We start from the raw sequence: 23,394 nt of genomic DNA on the forward strand, positions 1-23,394 counted from the left end.
TAAAGGGGGGAATTCTAAGACAAAAAGTATAAATTTCAATAGACTAATTTCATGAGACGAACCGCCAACTGCCCAAATTTGAAACCGATCCACAATGTAGAACCAAAACATCATATGCCTCATCATCCTATTTTGTAAAATTTCCATTTTCGCTTTTCCTTACAGTGAGTTTTAAGTTCCTTAGGCTCTTTCCTCTCAATGCTATTTAACAGAATTCCACTGTTTAGCACAGAGCATGCTACTGATAACAAAAATCAGAATGATGAGAAGCAAATGTGCCCTCTTATTCTACAGCTGAGGAAAAGTAGATAATATTTTTGGTTAGAAGCTTGTCCTGATAAAGAAGTAAATTGAAAATATTCACAAAAATGTCAAGTTTATTACCCCTCTCCCTAGTTGAGTGTGGAGGGAGACTTATGTGAAAATGTATGATCCTATTCTGTTTTGTGTTTAACAAAGGAGTCTTTTAAGACATCTATACTTCAAAGATTATGTTAAGATCTGTAAAACATAATCTACAACCAGGGAGACTGTGTAATGTGTTATATGCTGGGATATTTTTGAGGGTGAAAGGGGCACCATTAATAATTACACAAGGCCCATAGGCATAAACTGGATAGTTTATGGCAGACCAGAATGCCTAACCATTTTCTTCAATCCCAAAACTCTATAATCCTAATTGGTTGTTTTACTTCAAAATTGTTTGCTCTAATAATATTTAAATTGACATTTCTATTTCATAAAAGGTATAAATACCTATGAGGTTCCTTTAAGTCAGAAGAGGAACTTTGGGACATCCTTCTCCCTTTATCTACAATAGTATAATAAAACTATGACTGTTTTGGATTCCCTATTCAAAGAAAGGGTTTGAAAGTCTGACTCACTAAGATTTGTAATTTAAATTCCAGGATGCCATGCTTTAAATCAGATTTGAATAGCCTCAAATAAGATGGAAATCCACTGACAGTGGTGTCCTAAATCCGTACAGCAAACCAACTGGATTAACCTCAACAGAAATTCCATTCTGAAAGGACCTCACAGATAACCCGTGATTGTTGTATTACTGGTCAAGGCACCAGTAAAATAAACCAAGACTGCCTTGTACTGACAGTATCTGATAAGACAGGAAAGACATGTATACTCTTTCAGTGACAATTAAACAGGATTATTACATGAGTATAGATGGTCTTAAATTTTTCCCACCAACTTCAAAACCATTTAAACTTAACTATTTTAAATATTCTCCTACATCAAATCCAGGCAATTGGAACAAATATTTGCTTCCCCTCCTCACTCAGAAAAGCACAAAAATAGTTCCAGATTTTACTTCTAAATTGTACTGTATCTGACTGAGAAGGAGTCATGAGTAAAAGACACAACAAATTAAATTGAGTGGTTTGATTTTGCACTCAATCATGTGGTTGGCTATTTAAGTTATAAATTCAAAGGAGTTAAGTGAATGGGAATATAATTTAATTTTAATTTGTAAATGTGACATTTTGATTTAAAATGGCAGCCAAAAAAGTTTTTAAAAGAACAGTCTATATTTAAGATATGTCATTGAAATCTCTTTCATTTTAGAGATTAATGAAATCTCTTACATATGTAGAAACTGGCTATGTGACAATACTGAGTAAAAATACAGTTCATAAAATCCCAATTCTTATGGTTATCTAATTTGCAAATCCTATTTTAAGAATTTAAAATAAATTTAAAAATACCATCCAGCATTTTGTTAACTAGCATCTCTTTAACCCAGAGAATGTTTGTAACTGACCTTTACAAGAATATTAAAAATCTTTAGCTGGGCACAGTGGCTCACTCCTGTAACCCCAGCACTTTACAAGACCAAGGTGGGCAGATCACCTGAGGTTGGGAGTTCGAGACTAGCCTGGGTAACATGGTGAAACCCAGTCTCTACTAAAAATACAAAAATTATCTGGGCATGGTGGTGCACACCTGTAATCCCAGCTACTCAGGAGGCTGAGGCACGAGAATTGCTTGAATCTGGGAGATGGAGGCTGTAGTGAGCCGAGATCGTGCCACTGCACTCCTGCTTGGGTGAGAGTGAGACTCCGTCTCAAAACAAAAAAAACCTTAAAAAGTCTTCCAAAATATATTCAGTATAATTTTAGTGTTAAATGTATTATAATTTCAAAATTAACAAGCAAAGGGTCATCTATATAGCAATATACCTATTAGCCAATTAAGACCATAAAAATTTTCTACTTTTGGCCAGGCACAGTGTTCATGCCTGTAATCCCAGCACTTTGGGAGGCCAAGGCGGGCTGATCACTTGAGGTCAGGAGTTCGAGACCAGGCTGGACAATATGGTGAAACCCTGCCTCTACTAAAAATACAAAAATTAGCCAGGTGTGGTGGCGGGCACCTGTAATCCCAGCTACTTGGGAGGCTGAGGCAGGAGAATCGCTTGAACCCAGGAGGCGGAGGTTGCAGTGAGCCGAGATCACGCCACTGCACCCCAGCCTGGGTGACACAGCAAAACTCTGTCTCCAAAAAAAAAAAAAAAAAAATTCTGCTTTTATTTAAAACATCACCAATAGCTTTTCCAGTATATAGGAGGTCAAAAACATTGATTAATTTTTAGTTTTAAATATAGTTACTAATTTGGTATTCTAATTGTACCTAGAAAAATCATTATTGAAGTGAATATAGGATTTTAATGAACTATAAGAGAGAAGAAAGAATATGGAAAAAGACCCAAACATGCATTGAAAAAATAGAAAACTTTCAAAGAAGGCTTTAAAGTACTATGAGAGTGGAGAAAAAGATGCCCATCTATAAGAGTCTCATGATAGAATAATGTACATAATGTCCTTAATTATTCAAAGTAAACAAAAAGATAGTAAAACAAATACATGTATATCAAAAATTAAGGATTGATTTTTAAGCTCATTAGTTTCAAGCAAAGAAAATAATAGCAACCTTTTCCTGGAACAAATAGCCCAGTAGCTCCCGCTCTCTTACATCACAATTTATCTAAAACAGACAAAATAAAAGACAGAGAAAAAAAGACCCAGGATCACTCAACTGGTTAAAGTAGCTGAATTACTAAATAAAAAGTTACAAAAATTTTTTAAATTAACTTGTTAAAATACATTTATGCATTAATAGTCATCAAAACTTCAAATATAGTCTGCTTTTTGTCCATCAACTAAAAGAAAGCATTTCATAGAATTTTAGATTGTTTCAGGCTAACCTAATATTTCTGTACTGGAAAACAAGACCCTAGAGAGATGAGGTAACTTTGCTCAATGTTAAAGAGTAAATCACTAAGGGTAAATACCAGAAACCAGGGCTTCTAATTTTTATACTTCATCTCTATATTCTCACTACAGAAATCTCACACAATAATATAAATTATCACTGTATTATATAGAAGTCAACCCAAGAAATAAAATTTGCCTCTAGTTGTCTCACTCCTTAAAATAGTCTTGGTGAAAAAGGACTCAATAGTGATGTTAACACAGATCTGATTTTTGAAGCTTCTGATATGAAAGGGAAGTATGAGAAGGAAGTCCCTTAGATTCGTAAGTACTTTTTCTAAGAGGTTAATCTACCTTTCACTATCTTGTCAAAACTAAATTCATAAAATATCATTCATTTCAAAATATAGGTTCAAATAGGCTGGCTGGGCAAGGTGGCTCACACCTATAATCCCAGCACTTTGGGAGGCCAAGGTGGACAGATGGCCAGAGCCCAGGAGTTCGAGACCAGCCTAGCCAACATGATGAAACCCCATCTCTACAAAAAAATAGAAAAAATTAGCTGGGCGTGGCATCAAGCACCTGTAGTCCCAGCTACTTGGAGGGCTAAGGTGGGAGCCCGCGAGGCTGAGGCTTCAGTGAGCCATCATCAGGACACTGCACTCCAACCTGGGTGACAGAATGAGACCCTGTCTCAAAAAACAACAACAACAAAAAACAACACAGAAATGGAAATAGGCAAGATATTATGTTTTAAAATTATAAACTTAACATCTAAATGCAGGAAGTAATACTTCTTTAGTCAGAAGTGATACTTAGAATAAACAAGCATTTACTGAAGTTCTAACTATTAAAAGGGAGACATACTTCCAATACAAAAAAAAAAAAATCATTTAGGTACATTCATACCTAGCAAAAATGTGCAATTCTAAGAACATGTGTTTTCAGTCGAAGATTTCAATACCTAAAAGCACTGTGGCATTTCCATTGAGCTAATTTTTCTAAGATTAAAAAAAAAAAAAACACCACACCCTTACAAATAAAGTTGGATTACCTTGTCCAGAACAAACTTAGTATTTCCTACTGAAGACAGTGATAATGTGTAAGATCCGACAAGGGCAAAGTTGCTGGTTCGCACAGCATTGAGACCTCCTGGACTGGCCATGACTGTGAAGAACAAGGAAATTAAGTTTAGTTCAGAATGACTTTTGTTAAGTATAAGTAACAATTCCTCACCCCACCCCAGTAGAAGAAAATTAAGCTGCCACAGAGAAAAAAAAACCTGCCTCATTTTCCTTCATCTTTAAAAATGCGGGGAAAAAATCACTTATTTCCTAATGAAAGAGGTACAAGCACTCCTTAATAATTGGGATGGATGTGTTTTTAAAGATATAGACCTAAAAATGTATGCATAAAAAGCAACTTCCCGATAAAAAACATGGAAAAGACTTCAGTACTAGTTATAATGCAGGGTGACAAAATCAGCAGCAGAAACTATCTCTGCACAGGTCTCTTAGTAACTCTCTTGTTCCACAGAGAAGAAAGAGACCAATAGCCTAAAGGAAGTGAGTGAAACCAGCTCCATCCTAATTCCTTTTGGAAAAAGGTAGGCCTAAAGTCATTCTAAAGAAGGCCTTTCCTGGCTTAGCGGCATTCCAGTCCCCAGTGAACTAGAAAGATGCATTTCTGACATGATACAATGCCAGTTATGATCAGTAAAGCTAAAAGAAGTAAAATCTGCAGTATGGATAGCACAAAACAAATCTATAGAACAATAGAAGTTGAGGTAAAGGGTAATGCTACCTGCTGCTAGAGCTGAATAACATGATGACTAGTGCGTCTGTAGTGGCACCTAACAAAGGTACAACCAAACTGCATGCTACTCTGGCCAGTAATCTTGTTACTAAGAAGCTCACATAGAAAATATTATTCCAAAGGAGACCAAGGTAAACATTCATAAATCAAGATGGCCTATATATATGTAAATATGCAAGTGCTTGATTCCTTACCTTATTCTAAAGTTTCAGATAGTTCAAGATACACTCACCTGAAGAATGAATGTTGCTTTTCTAAAAAAAAAAAAAGGTGTGAAGAAGAAACATAAGTTATTTCCCTTATTTGATACAAAGATTTAAATATGAATCAGTCATCTCTTTTAACACAATAAGAACTACATTTCAGAAAATAATTTTCCTACATAAATTACAGGGATTTCCCCCCATTAGTACGTGTTAAAATTTTCCACAGTGCTCAAGGTTCAGAAATGGTTAATCAATGTAAAACTGTACATGTAAGATGAAGATTCTCGAGGAAGCTCAATTTCTCAAAAATTCTACTTACTGTGGTTATAGATGTGAGGAGTCGCTTTGGAGTAATAGCCTAAAAGAAAAGAGAGCTTACTACATATATTTCTTATTAAACATTATGTCTCAGAATGTAAAACTATCCAACCTTGAGAAATTTCTACATAGAAAATAATTAATTCTTGGCCAGGTGCAGTGGCTCACGCCTGTAATCCCAGCACTTTGGGAGGCTGAGGCAGGCGCATCATGAGGTCAAGAGATTGAGACCACCCTCGCTAACATGGTGAAACCCCCTGTCTGCTAAAAATACAAAAAATTAGCCGGGTGTGGTGGCACGCACCTGTAGTCCCAGCTTTATGGGAGGCTGAGGCAGGAGAATCGCTTGAACCCAGGAGGCGGAGGTTGCAGTGAGCCGAGATTGTGCCACTGCACTCCAGCCTGGGCAACAGAGCGAGACTCCATCTCAAAAAAAAAAAAAAAAGAATTCTTAAATATGAATACATTACACTTGAATCCTTGGGTAATAATTTTAAATATGAATACATTACACTCAAGTCCCTGATAAAGGCTTTCTTATACTGTTAGTCCTTTTTTGTTAGAGCTAAAAAAAAAAAAGTTTTTAAAATGATGGCTTAAGAAAAGAACACAGACTGGGAAGGCTGGAAAGCAACCTTATGCCTGCAAAGTGACCACATAATTCTTTTTTTTTTTTTTTTTTTTTTTGAGACGGAGTCTCGCTCTGTCACCCAGGCTGGAGTGCAGTGGCGCCATCTCGGCTCACTGCAAGCTCCACCTCCCGGGTTCACGCCATTCTCCCGCCTCAGCCTCCTGAGTAGCTGGGACTACAGGCGCTCACCACCACGCCCGGCTAATTTCTTTTTGTATTTTTAGTAGAGACGGGATTTCACCATGTTAGCCAGGATGGTCTCGATCTCTTGACCTCGTGATCCGCCCACCTCGGCCTCCCAAAGTGCTACTGGTTTAGAGAACATAGAGAGAAGAGAGCTCAGGGAAAAGTCTTGAGAAAAGTTTTAAGCAGTTATAAAAGTTGCCAAGTAAATGTAGAGAAAACAGAACTATCTAGCCCGAGTGTATCAGGAACTTATACTGAGAATCATGATCACTCAGTTTATTTTCAGTATTCATACCTATTTAACATAGTAACTACAAACTGGAACGTGAAACTGATCCAAAAACTTCATAATCATTAAAAGTTGTACATAAATTAAAACTGGTATGATGATATCTATTACTTCTGATGAAAATATTTTTACTGGGTTTCTTTAATTCTCACCTTGGACTTAGATGTTTTTTTCTTCTTATCAAGGCCTGAGGGATCCTTCTTTTGCACCTACACATAAACCCAAAGCATAATTCATTTATAATCTGATATTGTTAAGAAAAATATACTCTTCATTATTTTAGAAGGCTTTATCAGCTTACCAAGCTGTAAACTTCAATATTTATTTCAAAGTCATTGGATACATCTTGCCTGGAAAGATAAAGCACTAAGTAAAACCTTGAGAGAAAACCTCAATCACACCATTAAAAATGATGCTACAAATACTCTTACAAGACTCTGAGAGTAAAGGAATCCACTATGACTTTAAAGTCAATAAAAATTGTTAAGAAGTCTATTTTTTCCCTGTAATGCAAGTCCAAAATATTTTCCTCAGTATTTTACAACTCACAATCTTCAATAATAAAAGTAGTAATTATTTTTCAAACTGCACTTTGACTCTTATTTAAAAATAAATGTTTCACTAAATATAAATGTATTTTCATTAAGACTGAATGTTAAGTACATTATGAGATTTAAGGCATATGTTAAAAATCTATGGTCCAGGTTTAATATATGTATCATTTCAAAATATGTAATACCTACAGTCACATGGAAAAAAGGTGCTACTCAACAAAAGGAAAGATAGAAACATATGAGTTAAAGCAGCAAACTGAAAGATGGGTTATTTGTCAATATAAAAAGAATGTGCATAATGCATTTCAAAGATTATAAATGCCACCTGAATGCTTTAGACTATATGAACTCTACAAAAAGAAAAATGCATTCGAATCATCAAAAGCCTGATTTACTTACAGAGTAAATGTAGTAGTGAATGTCAGAGCATCACCGTTAAGAGAGTTTGAAGTACTTGCTAATGGTGTGGCTACTATATTTTCAGCTCCTGCTTTTAGTATAATTAAGTAATAGTAATTTGCTGCATCTGTAAGAAGTAATCACATTACATAGTAAGCACAAGCAAAATCAGATTTAGCTAATCAGCATTCTGGAATACCAAAGAAATAAAGGAATACTGAACTGATTTATATACAATTTATTTTTAAAATTACTAAAATCAACTTACCAGACACAAAAAGCTAAGTAAGACTTAAGTAGGCAGTATAATCCTGAAATAAACATCATCAAGGTCTCTCCCTATTATGTAAATTGAAATAATTTCACTCCACATTCCTCAATTTCTGCTGATTTTGATTTTACCTAATAACCCTTAATTCTTAACTAATAGTATATATCTCAAAAGGGTAAATTATGGTTTGTTATTTCAAAACTGAGATTAAAATACTATATTTCTATAAAAGTTACTCAGAGATAAATTATAATAAAAACATAAACTATTTCTTCACCATTTGTCATTAATAACCACGTACCTCAAGACGCATACTAAATTACCAATAAATTTCTGCCCACACCCCATCAAAATCAGATAACATCAAGAATTAGAACCTAAGTTACCTTATTCCTACAAAAATGCTCAAACCTTTCACGATCTCCATTTACTTTCCCTATGCCTGAAATTTACTTCTCACCTATGTCTAGCCCTCCTTCCCCTCAGAAAAAATTTTTTTAAATAAATTGTATATCAATCAGTTCAGTATTCCTTTATTTCTTTGGTATTCCAGAACACACACAAAAAATTTGTGTTCCACACAAATAAAATTTTAAAAGGAACTTTAAAAACCATATCCAACATTTAATAAAACTTCATATTCAAACTTTCAGTAAGAGCAATGTCCATTATTGTGTAGATTGGTATCCCTATATATATCTGAAGTTTTCTCTTATTTTTATTATATCTTGACAAAAGGACCTAAAGGCCAAAGATACAAACTTTGCATTGTTATGCATGATTTACTTGTTTCAATTCTGTACAATTCAATCTAGGTGAGGTTCATAATTTAACACACAATCTAGAAAAATCACCACCATACCTGGTTTCTGAACCGTACTGCAGACAAAATCTGCTTTTAGAGGCAAGCGGATTTCTGACAAAGTAACTGATCCTTTGGATGGCATAAATTCACTTTGGGATACAGGACTAGCCTTATTCTTCCTCTGAGGTCCTTCGCTCTTCAATTTATTCAATTCGTCAATCAAAAGTGTTCTCTTCTCAGCTATGTAAAACACGCAACATTCCAAATATTAAAATTGTAACTGTTTCTAATGAGAGCAAATTCAAAAAAGTGTACTGATATGGAAACTATACGTAACAGTAAAGATGAAATCAGTAACACTATCTTTATAAAACAGATGGTAGGTGGTTGGGGAAAACCTTGAATGTTCATCTATTTACCAAGTCCTTATAATTTAATACATCAACTTTCGGCTAGTTTTCATGTGTGGTATCATCTGTCCACCCCAATATGCCCCATCATCACCACATATACGCACACAGCAAAATTCACAGAAGTTATTTTAGCTATTTATTGATAAGGGAAGGAAGGGAGAGAGAGAGAGAATGTATGTGCACATGTGTATATATAGAGATTCCTTCATTCATCCATTCATTCATTCAATCTGCACAACTGCATTTCTTCAAATGCATTTAGGTTGCTTTTACCTTTCATGCAAACTACAATTTGTTTTACATAGAGTTCTTAAACCTTATAAAAACAAGAACAAAAAATAGATCCACTGGAACAGATAACTAGGAAAAGCCCTTTCTCTAAACTTAAAGATTTCTAAATATCAAAATGAGTTTTCCCGGGTTAGAAATTTGTTGGAACTCTTTCAGGTGCATCACACTTACTTGCAATTAGAAGAAGTCTTTCTGCTTCAGCTTCTTCTAGGGACCCTTTTCCATGCTCTTCATCAACACAGCAGTTAAGAGCCTGGCTAGCTTGATAGATCACTGTCTGTTGCATATTTATCTCGTTATTGAGTTCCTAGGAAAACCAATGAGAGGAGAAAAAATATACACATTTTAAATCATTTTCACTTTAAACTTTAATTCTAACTAACTTGATTGGATAGTTTCTAGAATTTCCAGATGGTAAAGTAAAAATGTTAGTTTCACTACTCAAGTTTCTAGACTATGCACCAAAAACATTTAGCATAATAATTAAGCTATAAATATTATTCCTTATGAAAAAACTTCCAATTCATACTTATTAAAGTTAAAATTGGGGTTACATCCAACAACGTAGAAATTTAGAAAGTATCTGATTCATTTTATTTAAATTACAATTACACTGTTTTTAAAATATGCTTCCTTAGGGCCAGGCACAGTGGCTCACACCTGTAATCCCAGCACTTTGGAAGGCCAAGGCACAAGAATCACTTGAGCCCAGGAGTGTGAGATCAGCCTGGAAAACAGTGAGACTCCATCTCTATTTTTTTTTTATAATTAAAATTTTTTAAAAAGCCAGGCATGGTGGCTTATGCCTGTAATCCTAGCACTTTGGGAGGCTGAGATGGGTGGATCACCTGAGGTCAAGAGTTCGAGACTAGCCTGACCAACACAGTGAAACCCCATCTCTACTAAAAATACAAAAATTAGCCGGGTGTGGTGGTGCACACCTGTAATCCCAGCTACCTGGGAGGCTGAGGCAGGAGAATTGCTTGAACCCGGGAGGCAGAGGTTTCAGTCAGCCAAGATTGCGCCATTACAATCCAACTTGGGCAACAAAGAGCAAAATGCTGTCTCAAAAAAAAAAAAAGAAAAGAAAAAAATGCTTCCTTAGCATGAAAAAACCTTGAAGAGCATAACAAATTTCCCACTACATCATTATCCAATTAATAGTTATACTTTAAGGATATTTATGAAAAACCTGTTTAAAAATAAATATTTCAGCAATATCAAACAAGTTTCCAACTTTTCAAAAAGAGTACCTTTCCAAAAATAAACTGAATTCAAATGTGATTTACTGAGCTTCTATGCATCGGACACTATTCTGGCCACTCAGGGTTCAGAGATGAGTAAGGCTAGGCCCTTGTCCTCACACAGCTCACAGCCTAGTGCAAGAAACATTCCAAATCCCCTTTCCACAAAAGTACATACCTGCATTTTCTGTTTGATATTAACTTGACAAGGAAAGGCATTATTTTTTTCATCCAGTTTTGAAGTAACATCTTCCTTCCGAACAATCACCTGCTTTATTGACGGACGTTCTGTTTCTTTGAATCTTTGAGATCTATATGCATCAATGCTTCAGGAGGTAAGTTACACTCTATTAGAAATCCAGCAACACACTGACCGCTATCCTTTATTGAACATATCAGCAGAATTTGACACTGATATTGAACATGTCATCAGAACATTTCACAACAGAATGGAACCCTCATTTGGTGAAAGAGAGGCTAACAAAAGTTATTCCAAACTTTTATACAGATGAGTTATTAATAACATTATAATTACAAATTATAACACGACTTATGTCAATCTAAACCATGACCGTTAGTGAGTGAATGCCTTCCAGAAATGTTCTTACCTGTAAAGAAGATCACGATCTTCAGAACCAAGGCTATCACCAGATTCAGCTCGAGGGACACGAGTTCTTTGGAATTTTCCTGGTTTTGGACTTTCATCACTTCTGCTGGTGTCTTTCAATTCCAGTCTAGGTGTGGACACTAAACTCTGTGGGAAAACACATCAGATATTAGTGGATTTTATGGATAATTAACATTGATCCTAAATGATAATTCATTTTATTCTGTGAAAATCAATGAATTCTCCATTAATATTAAGAAATCCAGTAAGTTGATTGATTCATCATAAAAACAAAGCAAACTAAGTTCCTAACACATAAAAGAATAAATAAAACTACAAAGATAGCTGAAACTTATACATTTAAAAAAAAAATTCTAGTTGAATCAATCCCCAGAGCTGCAGTTATTCAATTGAGGGTGAAAGCTAATAACAGTAGTTAGATGTAAATAAATGTTAGTTATATGTGTTTGGAGCTAACTACCGATACACTGATATAACAATGTTCACATCAACGCCACTATATAGGTATTATTAATAACCTTGTTTAAAAGAAGAGGAAATAGTGGCATAGAGAGCTTAAATAACCTGACCAATAAACAGTCAGTAAATGGCAGAGCCAAAAGCTGAGCCAAAATGCCTGGCCTCTTAAGCCATATTACTGTTTGGATTTCATCTAAGGTCAAAAGGAAACCACTCAAGAGTTTTAAGGTTTCTTTTAAGAGAACAGACAACAGGTCTGCAAAATCCCCTTGGCTACAGAGCCAAACGTCCGTCAACAAAAGAAAGGGAAGATATGAATACTACTTAGTTTACTTATGTCCTGGGCCTGTTTAGTTAGCCTTTTCTTACCTCTGGACTTACCACACCAACTGTTTGTGCCAATGGTGCAAGTAAAGACATTGAGGAGATATTCAGTGCATCTTCCTGTTCTTCGCTGCTTTCTGCTAATGCTTGATCCATCTCCTCTTGGCTCTTCTCCATATCTAGTTCACCTTCCTCTAGGACATCACTGAAGAGGTCATTAATTACTTTCGAACTATTGATATCATCATCATTATCCACACTCATCTCAATTTCACGTATCACTTCTGAAAAATATTTCAATAAGTGGATACTGTGACTCAGACATTTAAGAATTAAAGGCATAATAAAGAAAATTTAATATTCATATTCTTACTAAATAGGAAAAATGCACTAAAAAAAGCACTTCCTAAAAAGAAAAATAAGAAAATAATACTAATAAATGAAACCAAGATAATCTTCAGTTTCAATAACACTTTCTAAGAAATGAATATTGGTAATCTCAGCACTTTAGGAGGCCAAGGCGGGCAGATCAACTGAGGTCAGGAGTTTGAGACAAGTCTGGCCAACATGGCGAAACCCAGTATCTACTAAAAATACAAAAAAATTTAGCCAGGCGTGGTGATAGGTGCCTGTAATCCCAGCTACTCAGGAGACTGAGGCAGGAGAATCACTTGAACCCTGGAGGCAGAGGTTGCAGTGAGCCCAGATTGTGCCACTGCACTCTAGCCTGGGGGACAAGAGCGAAACTGTCTCAGACAAAAAAAAAAAAGAAAAAGAAAAAGAAATGAATATCGGATCTATCAAAACTGATTCAATACCTTGGGTTTAAGTAAGAGCATTAAGAACTCAAATGTAGAATAGCCAAAGACTTCAGACTTTCAAAAAATATTCTCTCAAATTACTTTTTCTATTGTTGAGAGCTACCCTTTCACACAGCAGTCAATAATAGGAAAATATTAATGTCACTTAGGGCAGGGTTCGATAATAACCTTCAGGGACTGCTAACACCTTGTGGTATTATGATATATACTGGTTTTCATCCACAGTTCCTAGCTCATAACTGCTGTATCCCTAGTTACCGTCTTTCATTATAATGTTGGGTGTGTTAGGCCTCACAGGAAACAGAACTCTCCTGCCCTCCTTTCACCTGCCCCAAGGCAGGACTCTAATCTTCTCCCATCTTTCTCATTGTGGTTCTTAAGATGACCCCCGACCCACCGCGCCCCTCACCAGAGAGGATCCAGCCTCATACCCTGGGGGAGGGAATGCTGACTTTATGAAGCTTCCACTGAAACCCAAGAGAACTGGGTTCAGGGAGCTTCTGGATAACTGAACAAGTGGAGGTTCCTGGAGGGTGGTGCCCCAGGGAAGGCAATGGAAGCTCCATGCCCCTTTCCCTATACCTCACCCATATCCTTTATAATAAAGCAGTAAACATAAGTATTTCCCAGAGTTCTGTGAGCCAATTAATCAAAGCTAAAGAGGGGGTCACAGATACCTCAGCTTGAAGCTGGTCGGTTAGAAGTTTGAGAGGCCTGGGTCAGGTGCAGTGGCTCACACCTGTAATCCCAGCACTTTGGGAGGCTGAGGCGGGCGGATCACAAGGTCAGGAGTTCGAGACCAGCCTGGCCAATATGGTGACATCCCCTCTCTACTAAAAATACAAAAATTAGCCGGGTGTGGGGGTGCACGCCTGTAGTCCCAGCTACCTAGGAGGCTGAGGCAGAAGAATTGCTTGAACCAGTCTGGGCAACGGAGCGAGACTGTCTCCAAAAAAAAAAAAAAAAAAAAAAAGGAAGTTTGAGAGGCCTGGACTTGCAACTGGTGGGGACTGAGTCCCCAACCTGTGGGATCTGACACTACCTCCATGTAGCTAGTGTCAGAATTGAATTGAATTGAACTGGTCACAAAAGTCTTCTGTGTTGATGATTGTTGTGGTGGTATGAAAACAGAGGGAAACACTCCCAGAGAGTTTTTCCCTGAAACACTCCTCTAACAGTACAGAGCGTGGGAGGACAGCAACTTTCCTACCCCTGTGAAAGTCAGTGAGGGTCTTAACCACACTTTCACAGGTGCCTGTGTGCTGGCAGTAACTGTTCACAGTACCACATCTTGGTAGAAGCTAGAGTGTATTCTGATTTAATTAAAAAAACAGAGATACTCTCAATCTGAATATGTGCTTCTATCAATATATTATTTCCTATAGTATGTACAAAGTTAATAATAAACGAAGAATAAAAACCAACCAATTTTCTGCTCAACCTTTGGGTCTGATGTTACTTTTAAGGATTTGTCCTCTTCTAAAAACAATGTTATTTTCAAAGGGCTAGATTTCGTCATTTCGCATTCAGTGAAACCTAAAAATGTTTAAGAAAGACCATATTAATATATATAAGGACCTATAATTTTCTAATTATAGAATCTTGTGTGTTTTTTTTTCTGATTATAAAACTATGTATTTGTTTTAAAATATCCAAACCCAGAAATGTATAGAAATATCCCTCCCTGAACACTTGTCCTCTCTTAACCCATTTATGCCGGAGGTTGCAAATTTTTTTTGTGAAAAATCAGACCTTGGCGACAACCTTGAGCAGGAGGATATAAGTAACTCCCATAAGCTTAGCGTTCCAATAATGGAACACTAGGCACAAATGTGTTAACTTTTCCCCCACCGAGAGAGAAATGGGACAGCAATATTACCAGGTTATTGTTTGTTTTTCCAGTTTCCCCCAAGGTGTGCATATTTACATATCATTTTGTTTTGTTTTGTGATCATACCATATATACCACTACTCTGCTATTTGTTTTTTACTTTAAAAACAAAGTGCCAATAAAATTACTCAAAAATTAGGAATAGAAGGAAGGTACACAATGTAACAAAGGCCATATATGAAAAGCCCTCAGCTAACATTACACTCAACTGTGAAGGATTAAAAGCTTTTCCTCTAAGATGAGGAACAAGACAAAGATGCCTGTTCTTTCCATTCAACACAGCATTGAAAGATGCCTGTCAACTTCTATTCAACACAGCATTGAAAGTCCTAGCCAGAGCAATTATGCAAGAAAATAAGTCACCTGAATTAGAAAAGAAGGAGTAAAATTATCTCTATTCACAGATCACAGGATCTTATATGTAGAAAACCCTGGGTTGGGCGCAGTGGCTGACCCCCGTAATCCCAGTACTTTGGGAGGCCAAGGCAAGCAGATCACGAGGTCAGGAGTTTGAGACCAGCCTGGCCAACGTGGTGAAACCCCGTCTCTACTAAAAATACAAAAATTAGCTGGGCATGGTGGCAGGTGCCTGTAATCCCAGCTACTCGGGAGGCTGAGGCAGGAGAATTGTTTGAACCCAGGAGGTGGGGGTTGCAGTGAGCCAAGAGATCGCACCATTGCACTCCAGCGTGGGCGACAGGGCGAGACTCCGTCTCAAAGAAGAATAAAAAAGAAAGAAAACCCTAAAGATTCCCCCAAAAAACATTAAAACAAATCCAGCGAAGTTATAGAATAAAAAATCAACACACAAAAATCATTTGAGTTTCTACATACTAACCACGAACAATCTGGAAACACTGACCTGTAGGTTCTGTACTAGAATTTTTGGCTGGAATCTGGTTTTCGGTCACCTTTTCTGTTACTGGAAGTGACTGAGTTTTTGAAACACCTTGGTGTTTTTTGAGGGGAGTGCTCTGACAGTGAGTTTCCTGCAAAAAGCAAATGAAAAGTAAATTTTATTTCTCAAAACTATATATTTTATCTTTCTATGTTATTAAATGAAACAAGATTATTATTAAATATTATTCTGTATAAGTTTCCTTAGAACCAAAGAGACAGTGTATGTGAATAGGCCCAGCCTTGTTTAGAACACAACAAACCCTCAGTGCTAGTTCACATTCTTGGTAGTTCTCAGTATGTAAAAATTTTTTTAGAGATGAGGTGGCAAGAAAGAATGAAAATTCATATCAGGGCTCAGTTTTAGATAAGCCAGTCAAAGTGAAAGCCTCTCCTTGAAGTCTGGGTATTTGGTAAAATAAAATAAAATAAAATAAAACAACAATAAAAAAACAAAGTGAAAGCCACACAAAGGGAAAAACACCCACCCCTATGTCACTTATCTCAACCCATACCTATAACATCTGGTGACAGCTCCTACACATCAGGATTCCATTTAATTATCAGTTACCCGGAGGGCAAGAGCAAGAGAAAACAAGAACAAAAACAGATCAGAAGGTAAGGAAAGAAGAAAAGAAAACATTCCCTCATCTGAGTCTTTTTATTCATTAGCAAGGTTATTCAAGAGGAACATTCACTATTTTGTATGTTTAAAGACTTTATATTGTTGTACAGATTATTTCAGCAAAGAAATAAAAGAAGACTTTATGAATGAAGTCATAGTAGAAATAATCAAATAACAGCAAAATAAAGGCAGCTAATACTTACACAGAGCTCAATATGTGCCAGCCACCTTTCTAAGCACCTTATATCTATTGCCTCACCTAATCTTCTCAATAACCCTCTATGTTAGATACTAGTATCTCCATTTTACAGATGAGAGAACTGAGACACAAAAAAGTCATGTATCTTGCACACAGTTAGTGACTGGCAGAGCCAGTATACAAACCCAAGTACTCTTGTTCCAGGTCTAGTTCCAGACTTTATTGTCTCTCAAGTTAGAAGCAGCTTTGGATGTGTAAAAACAATGTAATTAGCATGCAGATGAGTGGATTAAAAAATACATAAAAATTTTTTAAAAACAAAGTAAACGATCAAATGGTTCCACTATAAAATCTATGGTCTCATATCTCATCTATGCCTCAATACTACCCCCTATTCTTCCTGTGTCTGAGTCAGCTCTCTCTTCTTTCATCCAGACAGTATTTCCCCTGTCACCTTCCCTTTCCTAAGGATGAGTAAAACAGGAGCTTTCAGCAGAAAGTCCATCAGTTTTTGCTATCCTAACTCTAAGACTACCATCACCCCTACATGCTACTTTCCTCCTTCCTTTTTGTCACACAGGAGATTGTCCTCATCAGTTCTGTTCCCTTCACTGTGCTGAGTTAATCCATTCTCACCTCCTGCCATCAATTATCACCCCTTATCCCATCACACAAATTGACTTAGGTATCAGAAAGGACAAAACACATACAAACCATACTTTTCTTCATCTCCTCCAGCCACTACCTCCTTTATCACCTCCATTAGGACCAAACTTTTAAGAAATGCCTGCACTCACTGGCTCTGCTCCTCATGCTCATTCCCTCCTCGACCCAGCACCACCTGCATGCCACCTTCACCTCTTCACTAACACTGCTCTTGCCACGTTACAGCAAACTTCTTACTTCAAAACCCAGTAGATTTAGCTCAACCCACATTTGAAACGTGACAATACCAACCATGCCTTCCTTCTCAAAAGTTTTCTTTCTTCCCTTGACTTTATTTCCTTTTTTTTTTTTTTGAGACGGAGTCTCACTCCATTGCCCAGACTGGAGTGCAGTGGCGCGATCTCGGCTCACTGCAACCTCTGACTCCCAGGTTCAAGGGATTCTCCCGCCTCAGCCTCCTGAGAAGCTGAGATTACAGGCACCCGCCACCAGGCCTGGCTAATTTTTTTGTATTTTTAGTAGAGATGGGGTTTCACCATGGTGGCCAGGCTGGTCTCAAACTCCTGACTTCAAGTGATCCACCTGCCTCAGCCTCCTAAAGTGCTGGGATTACAGGCGGGAGCCACCACGCCGAGCCCCTTGACTTTAAAGACACTTCCTTCAACTGCATTTTCCTCCTAGCTCTTTGGCTGCTTAGTCTGTGGAGACCACAGATGAGTGCTCTGCACTGTTATTGTGTTCAGAATTTTGTTTACATGCATATGTGCAACTTTCTGGGAGGAATTTCATGGTTTATGGGGAATTATTTAGTACAAAATAGTTTAAGAACCTGCTCTATACTTTCTAGAGACACCGGTGGAAAGCCATGGGAATATGATACACTGGCAACCAAGTAAAGAAGGCGCTCCCAACAGAAGAGTGATCGACAATGTCAAATGCTACTAATCAACTGAAAATTGATTAGTAGGTGAAGATCACTGACAAATGTGATAAGGATACTGAGTCTGTGGAAGGAGTGGTGGCAACGCTTAAGCAGAGAGAGTTCTAAAGAGAAGGGGGAACCTGAAAGCAGCAAGTAGGAATAACTTGTAGAAGAGTCTGCATGACAAGGAGGCAAAGAAAAGGAGGGGAACAGTCGCGAGAGTTGTTTTTTTGTTTTTTTTTTCAGATGGCAGATAACAGCTTGTTATATGCTGATGGGAAGGATCAGCAAGCGCATTTCTTCCTTCCTTCAAATACAAGTTTGTTGAGCCCCTAGTCTGAGCCAGGCACTAAGAACACAGAGGTGGAGAAGACTCCCATAGGCAGTGGTGGAATGCAAACTTAAAACATTCACAGGAAGATAAATATTCCAGTTGAGGTATATACAGGATGTCATGGGTGAAAAAAAGTGGGACCCTTTGAGAAAAGGAAGAATTCCTAGAGGGGATTAAAGTTTGACCTATTCTTAATGAATTAGGAGCTCACCAGGGAAATATTCCTGGCAGAGAACAGAAGGCAAAAGCAGAGAGATATAAAAACATGGGTATATTTGAGAAACTGCAAATAGCCTGCATGGCAGGACTGAAGCATACCTGTGGAGGAGCAGTGGGGAGGAGCCAGGTGAGGAATCATTCTATATGTCAAGCCAAGCAGTTTTACGCATTTTTTCTGATGATGACTATGGGGAGCACTGCAAGATTTTAAGCAAGTGAATACATGAATATGCGTCTTTTAAAAATATTTCTCGGCCGGGTGCGGTGGCTCACATCTGTAATCCCAGCACTTTGAGAGGCTGAGGCGGGCGGATCACCTGAGGTCAGGAGTTCGAGACCAGCCTGACCAACATGGAGAAACTCCATCTCTACTAAAAATACAAAATTAGCCAGGCGTGGTGGCACATGCCTATAATCCCAGCTACTCAGGAGGCTGAAGCAGGAGAATCGCTTGAACCCGGAAGGCGGAAGTTGCAGTGAGCCAAGATCGTGCCATTGCACTCCAGGCTGGGCAATAAGAGTGAAACTCCATGTCAAAACATATATATATATATATATTTCTCTGGCAGCAACTGGTAAGGTGGATTGGAGAGTAGCGAGACTAGAAGCAGGATGTTCAGTAAAGAGCTACGGCAGTAACTTCGGTAACAGCAGAGGAAAATATGGAAGACGAGGCAGGTGGGTGACAGATTTAGAAAACTTATCACTGCACGTGTGTGTTTATGCGTATGTGTGCTATGGGCAAGCAGATGGGAAGACACAGTAAACAAGAGGAAGAAGTCAAGGAAGAACTTCCAGATTGTTTTAGATGACGAGGTATAGAGTAAACCAACAAGAGAAGACAGAGACTACAAGGGGAAGATACTACAGCAAAGCATAGCAGGCTTTGCTAGCCAACCACACCTAGAGCTCAGGAGAGAGATCAGCACAACGGAGCTGAGCATCATCAGCATTTCATTGCTTATCGGAATCTAGGTATGTGGACAGGGAAGAGATGTTCCAGAGCAACTGAGAAAAAAAGGTTGAGATCAGAACTCTGGGAAATGTGATTTGTTAAGCAAGTGAACTGATAAAAAACAAATCAATCAGGTAGATCTTTCTCAAAGAATACTAGTTAAATTTACTGTTATTTTACTTTCTATTAGTCCCCACTGTAAATATAATTCTATTAGCTTAAAAACATATCCTAACACAGTACTTTGTAGACATGTAAATGAAACTGAACACAGCTTACATTGTAGAGATTTTGTTGAAGGCTGATTAATGAACTTTGATAGGAATAAAGAGCAATCTGGGAGGTATGTGGTGACTGAAAGGATCCCGATAGTCTAAAGACATGGTGTGTGGCGAAAGGTATACAGTCATCAATGAGAAAAGTAGATTCTTGAAATATTTTAGAACCAGCATCTAAGTAGAATATTAAGTAGACTCTGAAATCAAATGAATGATGAAAATAATTTTTGTAAAATTTGATTTTAAGGTCATCAATGAACATGGTGAAGAGTTCCACTGAAATGGAAAAATATCACAAGAAAAGCAGAGTTGGTACACACATTTAAGGGATTTATAAACGAAAAGTGACAGAGTTAATTGGAAAAGAAAAATGTGTAAAGAATTATTTGCCAATACAGAACTACAAATTAGATCCCAACTATTTGGGGACCAAGTTCGCTTTTATATTTCTTGTTTATTTACCTGTTTGGTTTCTAGTTGTTTGCTTTCTGAATTTCCGCCTTTTTCTGCACTCCATATATTGCTGCCCTTGTCAAATCGGCCACGAAGACATGCTAGTTCTTTTTGACGTTCCTAAACCCATCAAAAGCTGTATTTTACACAAGAGCCGGTAGCATGTTTAACATCCAAACACTACTAAAATTTTCCTTGTTTTCAGTTTTAAACTGTTTAAAAAGTTTAAACAGTTTGCAGTTTAAAAAGTTCATAATACACATGGAATTCGGGACAATATTTCTAATTTGAGATGAGTGATACTGTCTACGGCCATACCACCCTGAATGTGCCCAGTCTTGTCTGAAACTAGTGATACAGAAAATCAAGATGCTACTTATCTCAGTCAAAAAGACTGGCATCAGAACCCATTTTGATTTCTAGGTTCTATGCAGAAACCATGTGATGAATAATGTTAAATGCAGTACACCATACCTGCTTGAGCTGTTGTGCTAAATGGGTAGTAGATGAAGATGTGTCTTGCTTAAATAATCTTTCTTGGATGGCCTTTGTATTTGGAGTAATAATGGGGGTTCTGTGAGGTGTGCTACGAGCTGGACTTTCTTTGCTATGTTCTTGACAACGCTCTCCAAAGCGTTCCAGGAAAGGCTTAATTCCTGCTCCTCCTACAGAAAACACACACATTTTTGGAGGCTACTCAAAATAAAAAATTATTATAATTTCTATGGAAAAAGTTCTAAACTACATTACAGCTTCAGAATGCTTTGATTCTATCAGGAATATTCATTCACAAAATAAACTATAAAAATACTTCAAAATTTTAAAAAGTTTACTTTACTATTCTATTTAAGTACATGCCCTAAAATCTACTCATAGAATTTAGTTATTTAAAAAAAAAATTTTTTTTTAAAAGGTAGAATGAGGAGAGGGCAGTAGGGCTTAGAAAACTCTCAAACTGAACAACCAGAATTTAAATAATTAGAAATTGACTGTATGTATATTAATAAATCTACCTTCATCACCAAGTGTGCTGGCCATGGTAACTTCCAACAACTTACATTTCTATAGTCAGTTTATTTTATCCTGCTTTTAGGAAGCCTAACGTGAAAATAAAGGAATTTTTCCTTTTCCTCCTTCAGAAAAAAAAATTAGGTATTATTCGTTTTATCAAAAGGACACCTTGACTTTACAGTGTCTTAAAATAGTATTCAGCTGGGCGCAGTGGCTCACACCTGTAACCCTAGTACTCTGGGTGGCCGAGGTGGGTGGATCTCTTGAGCTCAGGAGTTCGAGACCAGCCCGGGCAACATGGAGGAACCCCATCTCTATAAAAAATACTAAAATTAGCCACTTGTAGTGGCATGCCTATAGTCCCAGCTACTTGGTGGGCTGAGGCAGGAGGATCGCTTGAATCTGGGAGGTTGAGGCTGCAGTGAGCTGAGATCATGCCACTCACTGCAGCCCATCCTGGGTGACAAAGTGAGACCCTGTCTCAAAAACAAAAACAGCAAAACAAAACAAAACAAAAAACCCCACAGCACTCATTGAAATAGTATGAAGTAAACTTAAAGTAGGGCAAATGGGGCCTATATCACTCCCATTAAGAGGATTCTAAGGTTGTATTATATAAAAATAGGCTTATCTATATCAAAGATTAGCATATATTTTCCTGTAACGGGCCAGGCACTAAATATTTTGAGCTTTGTAGGCCATATGGCCTCTGTCACAACTATTCTGCTCTGCATTACAGAATGAAAGCAACCACAGACGATATGTAAGTAAATGGGTGTGGCTGTGCTCCAATAAAACTTTATTTGCAAAAACAAGCAAAGGGCAGAATTTGAGCCATGGCCATAATTTGAGGACTTCACCTGTCACTTATTACTACTTCAGGCCATATTCCAAACTAGAGTCCATTAAGAATACAATGAAGTATCTAAAATAAATATCTCTGAAACTCTGGAAATGTGATTCTGGGTATATCCAGTAGCCAAGAACAATTAAAAAGAATGCTTCTTATCTAAGCCTTAAGTCTTTAGAAAATTGGGACTAACTATTCCTATTCCATCTGGGGATCTTGCTATTGTTTCCAATTCTCATTCTGTCTCAACTGGAAATTGCCGATTTCTACCTACCCCATAACCGCTTCCCCACTCTCATTTCTGTTTACTGCCCCTTTATGATGAACTATAGTTTCTGCAGAGGTTGTATTTTCAAAAAGTTAAACCTTAGAATTAAAAGTCTTTCCAATGGAAATGAACACAGTTCAGAATAAACTCGATTACCATATATTTTAGTCCTGTGTTTCTCAATTAACAGTAAATGGAAGTGGGCCAGAAGGTATAAATCACCACACGATAAATATGGCATTTCCTGGAGTATCAGTTTACTATGGTAAGAAATTTTGTTTTATATGTAAATGCTCACACACAATATACACACAGATAAATATAATTAGGGGATGAAGAGAGGTTTAATGAGTACAAATATACAGTTTGGCAGAAGAAAAAAGACCCAGTGTTTGATAGATCAGTAGGGTGACTATAGTTTACAATAATCTATTGTATACTTCAAAATAGCTACAAGAGAAGAATTCAAATGTTTCTAGCATAAAGACAAGTATTTAAGGTGATGGATATCCTCGTTACACTGATTTGATCTTTACGAATTATATGAATGTATTAAGTTACCAAATGTACTCCCAAAATATATACATCTATTATTTATCAATAAACAGCAATTTTTTCAAACATTTCTATCATTTATCAATTTAGTAAATAAGTAAAATTAGAAGTGGAGTCATTTGTATGCACATTCACTTCTCTCTGCTATTAGAGGTGCCTTCATACTCAAGATTGAGAAGCACTGCTCTGCACACTTGGCTACAAGAATGTTTCTCCATTATGCCCCTAAAATGTGATTTCCAGTTAAATATGCTTTGTCTGAATCAAAAAATATAGAAAACAATATCTAACATGATCATCCTGGAAAAAGCATGTTTAAACTGTTAAAATGTAACATATTAAGTCCTTTGACCAGTAAATAGGCTAGTCTATGTTAATAAATATTCATTT

The 23,394-nt window shown here is 37.1% G+C and overlaps 1 protein-coding gene across 9 annotated transcripts in view; it reads right to left on the minus strand.

The window, feature by feature from the left end:
* The window catches only part of ANLN (anillin, actin binding protein), a 62,601-nt gene that overhangs the window by 20,615 nt on the left and 18,592 nt on the right, over positions 1 to 23,394 (minus strand). Inside the window, exons 6-21 of one of the 9 annotated variants that reach the window (XM_055293416.2) lie at positions 20,795 to 20,985; positions 20,330 to 20,440; positions 15,635 to 15,761; positions 14,307 to 14,417; positions 12,118 to 12,344; positions 11,258 to 11,403; positions 10,828 to 10,975; positions 9,577 to 9,712; positions 8,759 to 8,941; positions 7,626 to 7,752; positions 6,974 to 7,022; positions 6,825 to 6,881; positions 5,568 to 5,606; positions 5,275 to 5,296; positions 4,282 to 4,394; positions 2,947 to 3,000 (exon numbers count right to left, since the gene is read on the minus strand). In XM_055293416.2, the coding sequence (XP_055149391.1) occupies positions 2,947 to 3,000; positions 4,282 to 4,394; positions 5,275 to 5,296; positions 5,568 to 5,606; positions 6,825 to 6,881; positions 6,974 to 7,022; positions 7,626 to 7,752; positions 8,759 to 8,941; positions 9,577 to 9,712; positions 10,828 to 10,975; positions 11,258 to 11,403; positions 12,118 to 12,344; positions 14,307 to 14,417; positions 15,635 to 15,761; positions 20,330 to 20,440; positions 20,795 to 20,985 (1,841 nt within the window). Of the gene's footprint in view, positions 1 to 2,946; positions 3,001 to 4,281; positions 4,395 to 5,274; positions 5,297 to 5,567; positions 5,607 to 6,824; positions 6,882 to 6,973; positions 7,023 to 7,625; positions 7,753 to 8,758; positions 8,942 to 9,576; positions 9,713 to 10,827; positions 10,976 to 11,257; positions 11,404 to 12,105; positions 12,345 to 14,306; positions 14,418 to 15,634; positions 15,762 to 20,329; positions 20,441 to 20,794; positions 20,986 to 23,394 lie in introns of all 9 variants that reach the window. The other 8 variants (XM_055293415.2, XM_055293417.2, XM_055293418.2 and 5 more) reach the window with 8 other exon arrangements.

The sequence above is a fragment of the Symphalangus syndactylus genome, chromosome 9, assembly GCF_028878055.3.
Source record: "Symphalangus syndactylus isolate Jambi chromosome 9, NHGRI_mSymSyn1-v2.1_pri, whole genome shotgun sequence".
NCBI classification, from domain to species: Eukaryota; Metazoa; Chordata; class Mammalia; order Primates; family Hylobatidae; genus Symphalangus; species Symphalangus syndactylus.